This window comes from Microplitis demolitor, chromosome 8 (genome assembly GCF_026212275.2).
Source record: "Microplitis demolitor isolate Queensland-Clemson2020A chromosome 8, iyMicDemo2.1a, whole genome shotgun sequence".
Lineage (NCBI taxonomy): Eukaryota > Metazoa > Arthropoda > Insecta > Hymenoptera > Braconidae > Microplitis > Microplitis demolitor.
Window position 1 is genome coordinate 1339201 of NC_068552.1, and position 19434 is coordinate 1358634.

At 28.3% G+C, this 19434-nt stretch overlaps 1 protein-coding gene across 1 annotated transcript in view; it reads right to left on the bottom strand.

Moving 5' to 3' along the window:
• The window catches only part of LOC103568646 (glutamate receptor ionotropic, kainate 2), a 178964-nt gene that overhangs the window by 91433 nt on the left and 68097 nt on the right, over positions 1 to 19434 (bottom strand). The window contains exon 2 of the mRNA XM_053741606.1: positions 5027 to 5188. Within this exon, the coding sequence (XP_053597581.1) occupies positions 5027 to 5188 (162 nt within the window). The remainder of the gene's footprint in view (positions 1 to 5026; positions 5189 to 19434) is intronic.

The following is a 19434-nucleotide window of genomic DNA, read 5'->3' on the forward strand; positions in this document are numbered from 1 at the left end:
TGTATAATACAATTGAATCAACACAGGACAATAAAATTTTATTTTTTCTTGAATAAGTAGTAACAGTATAGAGATATTTCTTAAGAGAATACTCTATAAATATAAAACTGGTGTAATCACTATACTGAAACGATTTAACTCCCCACAGCTGGATGATAAGCTTCTAAATGTCGACGAGGGTATACGAGCAATAACGGTATACTCTTGCCAAATGCCATTTGTGAATCAGACTCATTGCTTTTTTTTATCTCTTTCATTCGCTGTTTTTACTTCGGATGATTTTTTGACTGAAACATAAAATGCAACGTTTACTGGACGTAATTAAGGAAATAGTCAGCGCCAATCATATCATAGCTTCTGTTAAGAAATTACCAGGTTTATTTTATAGGCAAACGCATAACAAAAAAAAAAAAAAAAAAAATATAAGATACGAATGCCAAAAATATAATTTAGCAGAAAAGTGCATGCAAGTGCCAAAATCACGGGTACAAAAACATATTTTTTGACTGAAATATGGAACTTATGGAAATGTCAAAAAAAAAATATCAAGAAAAAAAATATTACTGTATAATGTAACAGTATCTGAAAATAAGTGTATATAAAAAATGATGAGGCAAGACGATTACTTTGGATAATACAGATAAAAAAAAGTTTTAGTGTAGTAGAATCGGCAACCTAATTGTTTTTTTTTTTTTTTTTTTTTTTTTTTTTTATTTTTTTTTTATTTTTTATAAGTAAAATTAGAAAAAAAAAATTTTTGAGTAAATTGTTAATTTTCTGCTATGAAAATTTCAAATTTGAAAAAGAAAAGAGAATTTATTGATTTCGGTGTGATCTTAGAAATGAGGTCCGATACGGTAAATTGACTACTTCTGGATTGAGGCCATGTGTGTACATGGAAAAAAATGATGCTCAGAATTGGAATAGTTTGTAGTTTGTTTTCGGCTTAAAATTAGTATATTTGATACTAATATCAAACTAGGGTTTTAAATATATCACAAAATGGCTATTATTTATAGTTAAATTTGATACACAGAAGAGCGAAGTTTGTAATTTCGTATATTAAAATTAATATGAAAAAGAATCGATGAATTGGAATCTAGTTATTACTATTCAAATAAACAGAAAAATTTTGAAAATGAGGAACCGAAAAATTAGTAAACGTACATATTAATATATAAAGATCTAGTATACGAATTTTTCATTTTATTATTTACCACTTATTCGATATATGTATATGATAAATTAATTTATAATAACGAATAAATAACATTTTATATAAATTATTAGTCAATGGGATAGAATTTATAACATAAGAGTTAAAAATTTTCGGTATTTTTATGAGCAACAAAATCAGTATCTAGTATACTAATTTTTCATTTTATTATTTAGCACTTATTCGATTTATGTATATTGTAAATTAATTTATAATGATGAATAAATGATATTTTAAGCTAATAATTGATCAGTGATATCGAATTTATAAAATAAAAGTTTGTAACTTTTGCAATTTCCGGCCGGAAAAATCAATATCTACACTGAGAGAAAATTATGGTAACAGTTACAATATATTATGGGAATGGATCCCATAGTGCATGGTAACCGGTTTTTTTGAAATGTTGATTATAGGAATGGCACCCACATATATTATGGTAATTATTCCTATAATTATGGGTATAATTCCCATATGGTATTGGAATAGTTCCTATGGAATCATGGTAATCGTTACCATGTAACTATGATAATGGTTACCACAATATTATGGTAATTGTTACCATAATATTTAGAAATTATTATAAATTTTTTTTTTGTAATAAGCGTTTTTTTTGTATACTTAAAATTTTGTAATATACAAAAAAAAATTATTATAATTTGTAAATATTATGGGAACTATTACCATGATATTATGGTAACCATTCCCATGCTATTATGTAACTATTCCCATAATATTATGGTAACGGTTACCATAATATCATGGTAATAATTTCCATACATTATGGGAATGATTACTATAATATTATGGTAACCATTACCATAATATAATGGTAATGTTTACAATAATATTATATGAATAGTTACCATAATATATAGGGCTTATTCCCATACACACTTAGGAACCATTACAATGTGGTTATAGGATCGGTTCCTATTTGCTTATGGGAACTATTCCTATGAGTATGGTAATCATTACCATGATTCTTTCACATGCGATATGGGAACTGTTACCATAATGATAGGAATTGTTCCCATACTTATGGAAACTTTTTCCAGAAAGTATGGGTTTATATCCCATAATCCCAAGTAATCATTACCATAACGGTATTGGATGATATTTCATAAACGTACTAGGAACAGTTACCATAATTTTCTCTCCATGTAAGATAGTAATTCTTAATTTGACCAATCATTACTTTTTAATAGATTCTGCCATAAATTAATAAACTTTCACTAATAAGTCACTTATACCTAAAAGTAATAATATTTTACTTTTTGAAATAATTGATAGTTTATAGGAATCTACAAAAATTAGTAAATTACTATGGCATTAATTCTTCAGCATTAAACCGAGAAAGGATTGAATTCCCAACTTTTTGCCATGCTCATCATTCTGTGTTTCTTACTGATATTTAAATAGCCGTAAATTGAAAATGGCGCGAACAGATTTATGACATTGTTTACGTCGGCATTGTTGAGAGAGTCATTGCACCGCAGTTTTTAATTATGATACATTGACACCATATTGAGATTAATCACGAGAGATTTAATCACTAACGAGCGAAAATCGGAGTGTTTCTAGTATTATGATCGTATGACAAACGTAAATCATAATATTTAATTGATAATTATTAAGCTAATTGCATTCGTTAGTTTGAAACAAGTTAGTTACGCAAAGTATCCATGGCGAGCTATTGAAAATATTTTGAACAAATATTTACAAAAAGAGACGTATGTTTTAAGGAAATCGTGGACAGATCAATAAATTCGTTAAAAAATCCTCGGATAATTTTTTCCATTTTTTTTGTGACAGTTTTGCAAATTACATGTACAGTTGCAAAAAAAATGTTTTACTTAAACACTATGATTTTTGAGTTATAAAGATAAAAGAAAGTGCAATAAATCTGTCGTCGGAAAGCAAAAAAAAAATAGACTTAAAACGAGCCATTTATTCCATGATATCTGGAGATTTATATGATAGAATTTTTGCAGATATTTTAACCGCAAATCTGACCAATTTTTATAGGTCTTAGTGAGTTGACTATACTGTGTAGAGAAAAATAATTGATGAGATGCTATCAAATTTGCAATTTTTCTAAGAGGTATCATTTTTCTTGTGACTGATATGCAAGAAGCCGCTACTTGGAAATGTACAGGTATTTTTGGTTTGTAAATGTAATTTAATGTATAGTATAATACAGTTCTTTAGAAATGAATTAGTAATATTCGGTGCGAATCAGTGAATATGCAGTAATTCATTTTTAAAGAGTGTTTTAAGTAATAGTTAGAAAAATTACTAAAAGTTATTTAAAATACAAAATTTTAAATATTTTCAAGTCGATTATTTAAATATATCTGAAATAATCTACAAAAAAGGCCTTATAACATTTTAGGGTAAGTTTGATAATTTTACCGAAGAAGTAAAATAGTACTAGAATTTTAACTGAGAAAAATTATCGCTAGCAGCTACGGGTTTGAAATCGGTAGCTACTAGCGATAATTTTTGGTAGAAGCTACTGGTTGGCAACTGGTAGCTACTACCGATTATTTTTCAGTAGCTGCTACTGATTATTTTTCAGTAGCAGCTACTGATTATTTTTCGGTAGCTACTGCCGATCATTTTTTTGTAGCAGCTATCAATTATTTTTTGCTAGCAGCTACTGATTAGTTTTCAGTAGCTACTACCAATTATTTTATAGTAGCAGCTACCGATTAGTTTATAGTAGCTACTACCGATTATTTTTCAGTAGCGGCTACTGATTATTTTTCGGTAGCTACTGCCAATCTTTTTTTTGTAGCAGCTATCAATTTTTTTTTGCTAGCCGCTACTGATTAGTTTTCAGTAGCTACTACCAATTATTTTATAGTAGCAGCTACCGATTAGTTTATAGTAGCTACTACCGATTATTTTTCGGTAGCGGCTACTGATTATTTTTCGGTAGCAGCTACTGATTATTTTTCGGTAGCTACTGCCAATCATTTTTTTGTAGCAGCTATCAATTATTTTTTGCTAGGAGCTACTGATTAGTTTTCAGTAGCTACTACCAATTATTTTTTGGTTGCAGCTACTGATTAGTTTTCAGTAGCTACTACCGATTATTTTTCGGTAGCAGCTATCGATTATTTTTCAGTAGCTACTACCAATTATTTTGCAGTAGCAGCTACCGATTATTTTTTCCATGGTGAGTAAAAAAATTCCAAATTTAAAAAAAAATGTTCCCATGTTATTCAAATGAAAAATTGCAATAAGGCAGTTCTTAATATTAATATTAAGAGCTCAAAATTCAACAGCATTTTATTTTCGTCATCTCGAACAATATTCTCCACACAATTTAAAAAAAAAATCATCGAGTTTTTTGAATCAGTCTCACGTGCCTATATATAATTATGTTTCAATCAAGTGCACTCGTACGTTCAATATTACTTTAATTATGCAAGTATATGATATAAATACACATATTTCACGCCCCGATAGACGGCGTTTATTAAAAATAAACAAATTTCTCATTTAGTGCAACATTACTATTCGCATAATGGCGTAAATTATTCTAGACTGTACCATATTCCGAGAAAATATTTATATTAAATCTGTATCATATCGTAAAAACATGTTTGTTTATTGTCCCAGGCATATTTAGTACTGTCATTTTGTTTTATTTATAAGCAACTACTTTTTGGAGACCAGCAAAATACTAAAATATAAATCAATTTAAAAATAAAATTTTGACATTAAGACAGAACTCTTAAACTTTGTATGCTTATACAATTTATGTGACGACTTTTATTTGTTGATGCTTTTTATTATACTGACCTTTTTTGGATGTTCTGAAAGAGTCGTCTTTTGGCACGTATTGAATATCGTATACAAGTGTTGTGTTTGGTAGAATACTTTTATCCTTGTTGATCCTGTATACCGCGTACTTGAATGCCAACTCTGAGGGGCTGTCTTTCTGATCCTCCGTAAATATTGCGCCTAAAACAAATGTAAAGGTCATTAAAAAAATATTCAACTTTTTACTTCTAGAACTTTTATTTATTATCATAGTAAAAAGGTTCCGTAAATTCGAATGACCCATCTTTAAATAGCTAACTAATAGTGGTAATATGTTACACCAGAAACTGAAAAAAGTTTGCGTTGAAAACGAACCCATCGGTTAAATAATGGCAGCCATTTGTATAAAACGAGATACTGACTTATTTCGACATTCATTCAATAAAATTTCAGTACATGGTCTAGAATGACTAAAAGTTGATTTAATTTAGTATATAAATCAATTGAGTAACTTAATTAAGTGACCGTCATATGAATTTCATCAAAAAAAAAAAAAAAAAATTTGGGAAATTCGAAAGTGCACGTCTCAAACCCTCATGTAGTGGCTTAAATGGTAATTTGGATTAAAAAATCCTTAGCAGATCCTAATTACGGTAATTACCGTAATATGTCGTATTTAACCGTAAAATAGGCACTATACGGTAAAGTTACTGTATTTTACGGTAATTAGCTGAAGATTGCAGTAAATCGCCATATTTCACCGTAAATTGCGGTATTTTTGCCTGACACCCCAAATTACGGTAAATTACCGTAATTGGCGGTATCAGACTGAAGTACCGTAATTTACGGTAAAATACGATAATTTACCGAGTATTACGGAAAAATGCTGCAATTCTCGGTAAATCGCCGTATTTTACCGTGAATTGCGGTAGTTTTGCCAGATTCTGTAAATTATAATAATTACCGTAATATGGGGTGTCGGGCAGAAATACCGTAATTTACGGTAAAATATGGCGATTTATTGCAATCTTCAGCGATTTACCGTGAAATACAGTAACTTTGCCGTAGAAATGCCTATTTTACGGTTAACTACGACAAATTACGGTAATGACCGTAATTTACCGTAATTCGGATCTACTAGGGATCTTATTTAGAATAAATTGAAATAATGTAACCCCTTAGAAATTCTAAATCATTTCAACTCTGTTGGATCTAAATTACGGTAAATTACCGTAATTTGTCGTAGTTAACCGTAATATAGGCATTTCTACGGCAAAGTTACTGTATTTTACGGTAATTTACGGTGTTTTATGGCGATTGACGGTTATTTACGGTAATGTACTGCCATTTATGGCATTTGACGACGAATTCGGTAAAATACGGTAGTTTACCGTAATTTTCGGCATTTTTACCGTAAGCATCACTTTACAGTACAATACCATAGGCTAGCTACAGTATTATGGCAAATTAGTGTTCTTTCGCGGTAAATTTGCGGTAAAAATACCGCAATTTTCCGTAATTCTCGCAAATACAGTAAATAATGGTAATTATTATAATTTACCGTAATTTAGGTCCGTCACGGACATTGTGTGAATTATTCTGATTTTGAGCATTAATATTAAAACAAATCATTTTAATTCTTTCCCGATAATCCCTTCCGAGGATAAAACGAATCAGTTCTTAATAAGGCTTTGTGAGTAACTGTTCAATCATAGTAGTGCATGCATGCGCCTTCTTCTACTATTTTGTCGCTCTCTCACTTTAAGACGACAACGTACGATTCAAATGAAGAGTAGGGACTCAAGGCAACCGGAAAAGGACTAAATTATATATGATTAAAAAATAAAAAAATACTATTTCATGATTTGAACTTTTTGAATTTTGAATTTTAAATGAAACTAAATCAGGAAATACTATTGCTATTTTTGGTTCCTAATTTCGTTAATTGAAGAATTATATAGAAGAATCTCGATTCTCTGTATGGTGAATTTTTTTTCATAGAAAATAGAGAAAAAACCATTTGAAATAAGACAAAACTGCGATCTACCTCTAGGGTATGTACAGTTGAGCTTCAATTGAAATGGGTTTACGCTGTATCAGTAGACATTGTAGAAACCAATGGCTATAACAATACTTGCGCAGAACAATGAGATATATCGAACGTTAGTGATCGAAGAATCGGAGTAGAGAGTAAAATAACCAAATAAATTGTATCAGAAGATAATGGAGATTGGCAGTAGCACCTATCGTTTTGTTATAGAAGATGATTCAATCGCAATAAGAATAACTATTATTTGTCAAAATTTCGAATTTCAAATTTATCACAAAAATTGTATTTTATGGTTATAAGACTGAACAATAACAGAAAATTATAATAAACTTTTGAAATTAACAATGATATAATTAACGTAGTCGTAATTATTAATTATATATACTTTCGTACATTCTCTCTGTACTTCGTCATAATATTCTATAAAAATTTTAATTTTAATTAAATTAAATGTGAGAGAGTAAAAACGCGAAACATTGAGTATAGAAACAATAGTTACAAAGGGTTGCTTTAGATTATGAATCCATTGTTTTTTATATGGTGGAAAAACTTTTTAGAGTCGAATTATATTTTGAATGCATCGAACTATTCGCGAAGCAGAAGTAATTTTTTTTTTTTTTTTTATTAGGGTATTGTATTAATTTTAATTATTTTTTAATAATTGTGATATAGTTTATACTGACTATGAAATTTTTCAAAATAATGAAATTTTTTAACAGGGAGAAAATACGACAAGGAAACTTGTAGAATTAAGATTGTGTATTGGCGTTGTGGTAGTAGCTTTGATTTGTAAATGGAAGGACCCAGGTTCGAATCCAATAGGCGGCATTTTTCAAAAATTCAAAAATTAATTTTTTTTTTTAGTTTCAAATGTTAAACCCATCTTAGTGCAATAGACAATTAGATTTCGAAGTCTTAATTATTCAATTCATGATTTAATTAAACTTTTTTTTTTTTTTTTTTTTTTTTTTTTTTTTTCAGTTCAAAAAATTAAAAAGTGCACAACTCATATTATAAATATGAGATTATATAAAAAGTAAAAGCTGTAGAATCATTTCTCAAAAAATATGTGAAATGTTTTACTCTTTGGATAGAATTTTTTTTTTTTATCTTAATCGAGTAATTAATCTATTTCAACAAACAAATATATCTCTGTTCTCTAAAAACCTCAACGACACTTTCCTCATTAAAATAATTTGTGTTGTCAAGATTTTTTGTTAAATATGAATTTCCCAACCTTCGTTAAAATAGTTGGTTGCATTAAAAATTAATTATGCTCCAATAAATTAAGAACCCGAGGAAATCTTATATTTTTTTTCAAGTACATGAATTATATAATATGAAGAATAACTTTTTATGAGCCGATTATTTTCTTTTAATTTATAATAATAATTATTTTCATAGCTTTTCTGATATAATAATCATAAGTTGGAAACTTTTTATTTAAGCATTGCAAAACTGCTTATCAAAATAAAATTATTTCTGAACTTATTACCTCGTATTTTCCAAAAAAAAAAAAAATATTTTTAATTTTATACAGTAAGAGCTTAAATTTATTTTTTTTTAATTTTTAATTATAAATTATCTCAAAAGTGTTTTATTATGATAACCATATAAATACACGGGAGAAATTTATGGTAACATAACAATATATTATGAGAATAACTAATAGATAACAGGTTTTTTTTTGTAATACAGTGGAGTCTGTCTAACTTTGACTGAGACGAATTCAAAATCCCAGGAATCAAAATTGTAGAAGTTCCCCTTGTTTTTACTAGATGGCGTGGCTTAAAAAAAGTGAGTCAGTCGAAACAACCCATGAGTTTTTAAATTTTGAAGGTTAGGTTTTTTCCAAAATTAATATGTCAATTTTATTGTTGTTAAACTTCTTAAATAGAAAATCAATTTTCCAGTCAAACTCATTTTCCATCAAATAATAAGTTTTTTATTTTTTTTTTAATGATTTTCACAATATTAAAGCTTATTTAACTTAAATGTTTATTTACGTACACAAATTTAGGGTTAGAATACTCAGTTTATGCGCAGAATCGCACTTTACCTTTGCGCATGTACAGTTGAGTGATAGTGGGAGAACACTTCCCCTACTGTCAGAGGAGAAATGAAGAGAAGTCAAAGTTACAGAACGAAAAAGTTATAGAGACTCTACTGTACTGTTTTTGAAAATGGCGCCCATTTGAATTACGGTAACCATTCCTATTTATATAGATTTCAGTCCCATATGATATTAGAATAGTCCCTATAAATTTATGGTAGTAATTCTAATGTTATCATACCCTAGCATTCTTAAGAAAATCCGTAAATTTGTATCTTTAGTCTTCAACAAGTCCACATTCTTTTAGATAAGATACTTCCGTAAGATACCTTAAGTAAATCTGTAGTAATACTTGTTAAAGATCTATTAGCTCAAATTTACTGCAGAATTGCTTAAGATACCGGATATTGCTGCCCTCTTCCTTACTTCGCATTATTCAGCATTAGTATAGTAAATTGGGTGGCGCCCACTTAATGTTCGATATAATTTAATCGAGTGATAGAATTGTTAGTTGTTGGCACTTTGAATTTAAATGAGGACCACTGGGTTTTCTAAAGGTACTGCGTTTGAGCTTGGAGTGTCTCGGACTTTGCTTCGTTCAAGACAGTTGTTTTAAACAAAAAACTTTATAAGATCTAATTTCTGACCTTATAAGATATGCTATATTTTTTATTGAACTTTTGCGGATTCTATTATTTGATATTCTCGTGGGAATAGATATTACATTTCAAAAGTTGACAGACAAGTAAACTCTTAATTAAAACAAGCAAGAAATTATTTGCGGAGAAAGAAAAAATATTAGTATAGTTTGTTTGAATGGCTGTTAGGATATTCTTTATAAGTTTTTTTTTCTTATTTATGTTTTTATTATTCTGGTCTATAAATTTGATTGAATTTGTTTGCTTCAACATCACTCTCTAAATCAAAACATGAGTGTGTTAGCTATTAAGGATTATGGCTCATCGAAATAATGTCTTAACACTCAACTCCTAAACTCCTAACTTTCTCCACGACTAAGTCCCTATAATACGGTTTCTTTCAAGCGGATTATAAACAAGATTAACTTTATTTTTCTACAATCCGGTTTTATGAATATGTAGTCGAATTTCCTAGTTCAAATTTCCTTTGAAGATCAACTTGAAAAAAAAAAGTCGGGAAATGTGAAAGTCCATGATAAATGATTAAAATTTTTGATAATTACCAAATCTTAATTTTGAAATTACGGCTTTATTATTAGTCCTACGAATAAATTAGAAGAGACATTTTTTTTATAAAATTAAATTTTGAACAACTTTTATTTGAAAAATTTTTTGATACGACTGATATTTTCACCGTAATTCCAAAATTAAGATTCATAATGATTGATTCAAATTTTTGATAATTACCAAAATCTTAATTTTGAAATTACGGCTTTCTTATCAGTCCTATGAAAAAATTATAAGAGACATTTTTTTTATAAAATTAAATTTTGAACAACTTTTATTTGAAAAATTTTTTGATACGACTGATATTTTCACCGTAATTCCAAAATTAAGATTCATAATGATTGATTCAAATTTTTGATAGTTACCAAAATCTTAATTTTGAAATTACGGCTTTCTTATCAGTCCTATGAAAAAATTAGAGGAGACATTTTTTTTATAAAATTAAATTTTGAACAACTTTTATTTGAAAAACTTTTTGATACGACTAATATTTTCACCGTAATTTCAAAATTAAGATTCATAATGATTGATTCAAATTTTTGATAATTACCAAAATCTTAATTTTGAAATTACGGCTTTCTTATCAGTCCTATGAAAAAATTATAAGAGACATATTTTTTATAAAATTAAATTTTGAACAACTTTTATTTGAAAAATTTTTTGATACGACTGATATTTTCACCGTAATTCCAAAATTAAGATTCATAATGATTGATTCAAATTTTTGATAATTACCAAAATCTTAATTTCGAAATTACGGCTTTATTATTAGTCCTACGAATAAATTAGAAGAGACATTTTTTTTATAAAATTGAATTTTGAACAATTTTTATTTAAAAAATTTTTTGATACGACTGATATTTTCACCGTAATTCCAAAATTATCATTCATAATGATCGATTCAAATTTTTGATAATTACCAAAATCTTAATTTCGAAATTACGGCTTTATTATTAGTCCTACGAATAAATTAGAAGAGACATTTTTTTTATAAAATTGAATTTTGAACAACTTTTATTTGAAAAATTTTTTGATACGACTGATATTTTCACCGTAATTCCAAAATTATCATTCATAATGATTGATTCAAATTTTTGATAATTACCAAAATCTTAATTTTGAAGTTACGGCTTTCTTATTAGTCTGAACATATGCCAAGGGAATGATTGGTTTCAATTTTTGTAGACTCTCTTTCATAAATAAAACTTTAAAAAAAGTGAACACTTAGTTAATTAAAAACAAAAATGTATTAACTCAATAAGATTGCAGTAGTTTGGGAGTTTTTAAATGGAAAAATTGATTATAACTTTTAATGACAAAAAGACAACTATTAGAAAGAAAAAAGTTATAAGCAAACTTTCTAAATGAGTTGTGGAAATTTTTTTCATACACAGAACAATAAAAAAAAGTAAACAATAAACACTATTTTTTAATTAAATGAGTATCAAATGACGATCTGTTTTGAAATTTTGCTCGGGAATCAAATAAAAAAGAAAAAAACTTTTGGTTAATATTAAATTAAAATAATTTTTGGACTCGTTCGAAACATTTTAAGTTGCTGAAATAAGTGGGATCAACATATGGTTAAGATGCGCTGGGAAAAAATTGATAAATGATGTAATCAGTGAAATGTTTGGAGAATAGGTAGATGAGTATTCTAAACAAACACATCACACCGGAATTGCTACTCACTCCAGGCTATAGATCGGTTGAGTTATAGCAGTCACGACGTTATTCCCAAGAGAAATACGTTTGCCGGATGCAAGCAGAACCGATAATGTGCTTCCGGTCCAAATGTCCACGGATACACTCACCCAAATTGATCAAGTTTAATATTGACACTACACAACTTTTAGAATTCGAGTATTCACATGACAATAAAAACAGATTAGCAAAAAAATTTCCCAGTACACGGACAAAAAGAATCTTAAAATTAAATTACAATTACTATGCGGTAGGTAACCTGAAACCATTAATGATACTTTAATTTTTTGCCTCTGTATGTGGGAAGAATAGCGCATGCACTAATTTCTATCATTTCCTGGCAAAAAATCATCAGGCATGATCATGCATGGCCATTCATGAATTTCATGCATGATCATGCCTGCATATTGGCTAGCCATGAGTATGTGCGATCATGCTTGATTAAGCATGATTATGCTTTCTGATGTATGACTTTGTATGAATCGGACATGGTCATGCATGCTCTTGCAAATTCATAGTCATGCAATCCAATACATGATCATTAACTTGCCGTTATACATAATTGGACATGACTTGACGACTCATGCGTGATCAAGCATGACGACATGAATCATGCATGATCATTCCTGATTAAGCTTGTTCATGCATGCTCATGCATGAATATTGTGCGAATCATGTGTCACTATTATTTCGTCGCCATGCATGATTGAACATGGCTTTGCATGATCATGCATGTCTGTGCATGAATCATGTAAAGGCATGTCTGGATCATGCACAACCATGCCTGAATATTGGCCAGCCATGAGCATGCATCATCATGCTTAATTAGGCATGATCATGCCTTCTCATGTATAAGTTTGCATGAGTATGAAGATGACATTGCATGAATCAGGTATGGTCATGTATGCTCATGTAAAGTCATACTCAGTCATGCAATGCAATGCATGATCATTAATTTTCCATTATACATAGTTATGCATGATTGGGCATGATTTAATGTAACTCATGCGTGATCAAGCATGACTTGACATGCATCATGCATGAATATTGCGCGAATCATGTGTGACTATTTATTACTCGCCATACATGATCATGCATGATTGAACATGGTTTTGCTCGTTCATGCATGTGTGTGCATGAATTATGTAAAATCATGCATGATTGCACATGGTTTTGCTCGTTCATGCATGTATGTGCATGAATTATGTAAAATCATGCATGATTGAACATGGTTTTGCTCGTTCATGCATGTATGTGCATGAATTATGTAAAGTCATGCCTGTATCATGTACGACCGTGTCTGAATCATGCATGAACCATGCATGATCATGTATGATCATGCATGACGATTTTTTGCCGAGTTGTTTTCTCATAAAAGAAAAGAACGACTTCCTTCCCGCTAAACAGAGCTGAAATTTAAACTTTCAGCGCAGATATGGTGACTTTTCTTGCTTTGCTTATTGTTGAAAAATCACTTTTTAAAGTTTTAAAGCTTACTGCACTAATCATGAATGACATCATAAATACTTAGTGAGTATAGTCAAAAATACTTACAGAGGTAATCTCGGACTAAGTTCTTATCATTTCTAATATACTAGGCGATCAATTAACAAAGTTACAGGTAAATTATATAGCGACTGTTCAATTCGTAGATACGTAGTATTAAATTAATTGTCACTAAATTCTGAAAATCCTTAGTTTTGATGTTACTTTTATCGAATAGTTTATAGATTTCCCGGGATTATCTTAATTACATCTTCCCAATTTACCATATATTTATGACGCAAGATCAACAGAAATTTGATAAGCATCTGTATCTACTATAGAGTAATCTAAACTAAAATATTAAAATAATGAACATTCCATTTTATAATTTAATTCTTGAGTGCAAGTTTTCTAGGTGTAATTACACTCAAATTTCATCATCATATACAATTCTACTTCTTGTATTCTTATCGCGAGTGAAACCGTCTTTTCAGGGTACTCAAGGAGAATAAATGAGTTTACGGGTTGTCTCAAGTTCGTTATTTTCACTTCGTCCTACCACTTTATACTTTTTTTTTGTTCTCTATCATATCTCATACTCGTTAAGCTCACAATTATCTTATTATTGAAAATAATGGTGTAAAGAGAAAGTTTTATTTATAGATCTTACACGAAAAAAACAGAATATTAAATATTAATAAATAATAGTAAAAAGTGATATCTGTTATCAATAATTAGTACTATTATGTGCTTAATGCAAAGTAGTTTACTAATTTTTGTAGATTCCTAAAAACTATCAATTATTTCAAAAAGTAAAATATTATTACTTTTAGGTAGAATACGTGACTTATTAGTGAAACCTGTGAAAAATGAATCATACATGGCCATGCATGGCCATATATGGCCAATTATGACCATTCATGGAGCATATATGGCCATTCATGAACATGCCAACTTTCTTAATACAGTTATGCATAGCCATATATGAACCATATACGGCCATGCATGGCCATGTTTGACTCATTTTTCACTGGAAGTTTTTTTAATAGTCATGCATAGCCATACATGAACCATACAAGACCATGTATGTCCACGCATGACTGTGTTAAAATGTTTGTATGCCCATGCATGGCTATACATGCTTCATATATGAACTATATACGGCCATGCATGGCCATGTATGATTCATTTTTCACGGGAAGTTTTTTAATATCGTCATGCATAGCCATACATGAACCATACAAGGCCATGTATGGCCACACATGACTGTGTTAAAAATGTTTGTATGCTCATGTATGGCCATATATGCTTCATGTATGAGCCATATACGGCCATGTTTGATTCATTTTTCACGGGAAGTTTTTTTAATACAGTTATGCATAGCCATACATGAACCATACAAGACCATGTATGTCCACGCATGACTGTGTTAAAAATGTTTGTATGCTCATGTATGGCCATGTATGATTCATTTTTCACGGGAAGTTTTTTAATATCGTCATGCAATACCATACAAGGCCATGTATGGCCATATATGAGCCATATACGGTCATGTTTGATTTATTTTTCACGGGAAGTTTATTAATTTATGGCATAATCTATTAAAAAGTAATGGTTGGTCAAATTAAGAAATGCTATCTTAGATACTGACTTTTCCGGCCGGAAATTGCAAAAGTTACAAACTTTTATTTTATAAATTCGATATCACTGATCAATCATTAGCTTAAAATATCATTTATTCATCATTATAAATTAATTTACAATATACATAAATCGAATAAGTGGTAAATAATAAAATGAAAAATTAGTATACTAGATACTGATTTTGTTGCTCATAAAAATACCGAAAATTTTTAACTCTTATTTTATAAATTCTATCCCATTGACTAATAATTAATATAAAATGTTATTTATTCGTTATTATAAATTAATTTATCATATACATATATCGAATAAGTGGTAAATAATAAAATGAAAAATTCGTATACTAGATCTTTATATATTAATATGTACGTTTACTAATTTTTCGGTTCCTCATTTTTAAAATTTTTATATTCATTTGAATAGTAATAACTAGATACCAATTTATCGATTCTTTTTCATATTAATTTTAATATACGAAATTACAAATTTTGCTCTTCTGTGTATCAAATTTTAATACAAACAATAGCCATTTTGTGATATATATCACTTTTAATTAAAATCGTTAATCTTCAAGTATATACTGAAATTTAAATATATTCATTAATAAGGACAAGAATTTTCGCAAGCTCTATAAACTATTTAAAAGCACTTAATATACAGAACAGTTGAAAATACATAAGTGAATATAAGCAGTAGAAGTGTTGAGTGAATTTGGAATAAAAGAAAATCGCAAAAAAAAAAAAATAAATAAATAAATTCTAAGAAGCAGAAAAATATAAACCAGAATAAATTCAATCTGGTTCCTGTTCATGACAGTCTCTTATATAATACACTATTACTTACGATAAGATTATAAAATTCTTTTTCTGCAAGCAATTACTCTTTTCTATTTACGTCAAACAAAGCCACATTAAATTCTTAGCATCATTTTGTATCAACAAAAAAATCAATTTTTTTTTTTTCAGTCAGAATTATCTCAAATAATATCAATATAATTACAGAAAGTCATATTTCAAATCATTGAATATTTTACATATATTTACATATATTTACACTTTCATCAATCGATATTTCAAAGTCAAAATTGTAAAAAAACTACATTTTAAATTTTCCTAGATACAAAAAATATGCAAACGAATTCAAACATGTAAATATCGGTAATAATTATTCAGGCAGTTATTAATTAACGTTTGTCCGTTTTTTTCGAAACATTTATAGCAAAGTTATGTAAACATCCGCTTTGCTTTGTGAGTAAATATATTGGTATCGTCCATTCGCTCCAACCAATATTAGCGCTGATTCATAAGTAAACAATATGTTCTGGAATGATCTCTTGAAATTGGTTTATTTGTGTATTCAAAGTATAGATACATATACTCAACTGAAATGAGGAACTTCAACTAAGGTTTCTGAAAAAAGATTGAAAAACGTACTTTTTGATTAGACTATACGGAGAGAAAAGAATAGTAATGATTACTATGCTACATAACCAGACTCATTTTTTGTAAAATGGTAAATAATGCTATGTAGAATAGGACTCATTACCATTTTTCTGGTAGTGATTACTATGTTACATTGAAACAACTAAAACGGTAAAAATTCCTATCTAGCATGGGAATCAGGGCTATGTGGAATGGTACTCAGTCCCATGCTGGAATAGCTGTCGTTACAGTTTAATAAGTGAGACAAGGAAGTTAACATGCGCAGATGGTTGCGCAGTAACCTGTGTGTATGTGTATGCATATATGTGCGATGTATATTATTAAATATTTTAATTTATTTAATTATTATTTATCTGTTATCAAAAAATGATATTTCTTATTGAGCAATATCTTAATTATTTCAATAGATTAATTCAATTTCAACATATGTATATTTATAGTAACCTGAGTTGTTTGTTTTGTCATAACCTTATTTACTAAAAATGAAATAAATAAAACATGGTAAATATTACTAGGTAACATTGTAGTGATCTTCATTTGCATAGTTCTCTCGTCAATGTAGAATGGTAATCAGTACTATGCTAGCATAGTTACCGTTACTATGTAAAATGGGGGATTACTCTGCCCGGTTACTCGACGCTAAAAAATCCTCGTTTCTATTTAACATAGTAATGATTACCATTCTACATGGAATTAGAACTATTTTTCTCTTTCTGTGTATTTTCAAGGACTTCAATATTTTTTAGTCTGTGTTTGGTCGTCTCCAGACCATAATTATACTTTTATTGTCCATTATTTTTATGAAAGGGTTTTTGAAATTTTGAATTTTTTCTAGTGAAAACTTAAAAATGTATACTTTACACTTAAATAAAATAAAAAAAACCAAACAGTCTCTTTTGCCTTATCTATCTGAGTACTTTTTGCGTATGAATAGAAACAACTCATGAAATTAAAAATAATGTAACGTTGCGAAGAGATTGGAGTCCTCATCACTGATATTACGGTTTCTCTAGTGCTCTTAAGTCTATTTATCCTCTTTGATGATGCTAAAGAGGACAGCGCCGAAGCAAAATTTTTTCTTATCTTACTTATGAAAACAACGTGTCTCGAGTATCATCAACATCTCCCGACTGAAAAAGGACTAATTACTTAAATTACTTATTTATTTATATTTTCGTTATGATATATGTTTAAAAATCCGAAAAATTTTTGAGTTTAGTGCTCACTTTACATTGAAATATTTTATTAAGTTGATTGTCTACACAACGAAAAATTTGACGTTTTGTCGAGACTCGTGATGACAGAAAATCAACCAATCACCGTGTATCAGTTGTAACCGGGTTATAAATTTTTAAAAAGCCCGCCTTTTTACCTAAGAAATATTTGAATTTATAATTTATTTTAAAACAAATCTAATTTTTCGACACGGCCTGCATGAAAAAACTATATATGGCCGAACATATATTGATAAGTATATGGTAAATATGTGACCATATATAACGGCAAAATTATATATATCTAATTATGTATGTTTACTCAATATAATTCTGATATATGTGACGATATAACTTCAAATGTATTACTGCCATATATTTCCATATATGTTGCAAAATATAATGTAACAATATAATAATTTTTTATATGTGAAAGTATATGATGTAAAGTATATGATGAGATATATTATTGCTATATAATACTATGTATATTTTACTACATATATACCCTCATAAAGTATCACAATATAACTTGCCATATATATACTACCGCATATTCATGGTAATATATTATTGCTATATATCACTATGTATAATCCTACATATATGTGATATATGATAATATTATTCATTTTTCTAATGGATTCATCTGATTCTAAAATTAATTCAATAATCGATTGCAATATACTGTCCACCCTATACTGTGAAATATAATATATATTATATATCGAATCATATACTATTCCGAATATAATACAAGTTATATATCTGCGAATAATAAAATATATATCTTACTGGTATATTAAATGTTATATGTTTAATGTTATATCAAAAATGTATGACATCATTATATAATATGTTATACAATAATCCATATATGACTAATATATTTAATAAGCGGCAAAATTTTATATATCTAATTATATATGTTTACCCAATATAATTATGATATATGTGACGATATAACTTTAAATGTATTACTGCTATATATTTTCATATATGTTGCAAAATATAATGTAACAATATAATAATTTTTCATATGTGAAAGTATATGATGTAAAGTATATGATGAGATATATTATTGCTATATAATACTATGTATATTTGACTACATATATACCCTCATAAAGTATCACAATATAACTTGCCATATATATACTACCGCATATTCATGGTAATATATTATTGCTATATATCACTATGTATAATCCTACATATATGTGATATATGACAATATTATTCATTTTTCTAATGGAGTCATCCGATTCTAAAATCAATTCAATAATCGATTTCAATATACTGTTCACCCTATACTGTGAAATATAATATATATTATATATCGAATCATATACTATTCCGAATATAATACAAGTTATATATCTGCGAATAATAAAATATATATCTTACTGGTAAATTAAATGTTATATGTTTAATGTTATATCAAAAATGTATGACATCATTATATATGTTATACAATAATCCATATATGACTAATATATTTAATAAGCGGCAAAATTTTATATATTTGCCCATATATAATTTTATCTATTTATATATATGCAAAGTATAATTCTCGGTATATGATCAGCTAAATTTAAAACCCCATTTAATAGTCAAAAAACTTTCGAAATAATTAAAAAAAAAAACTTT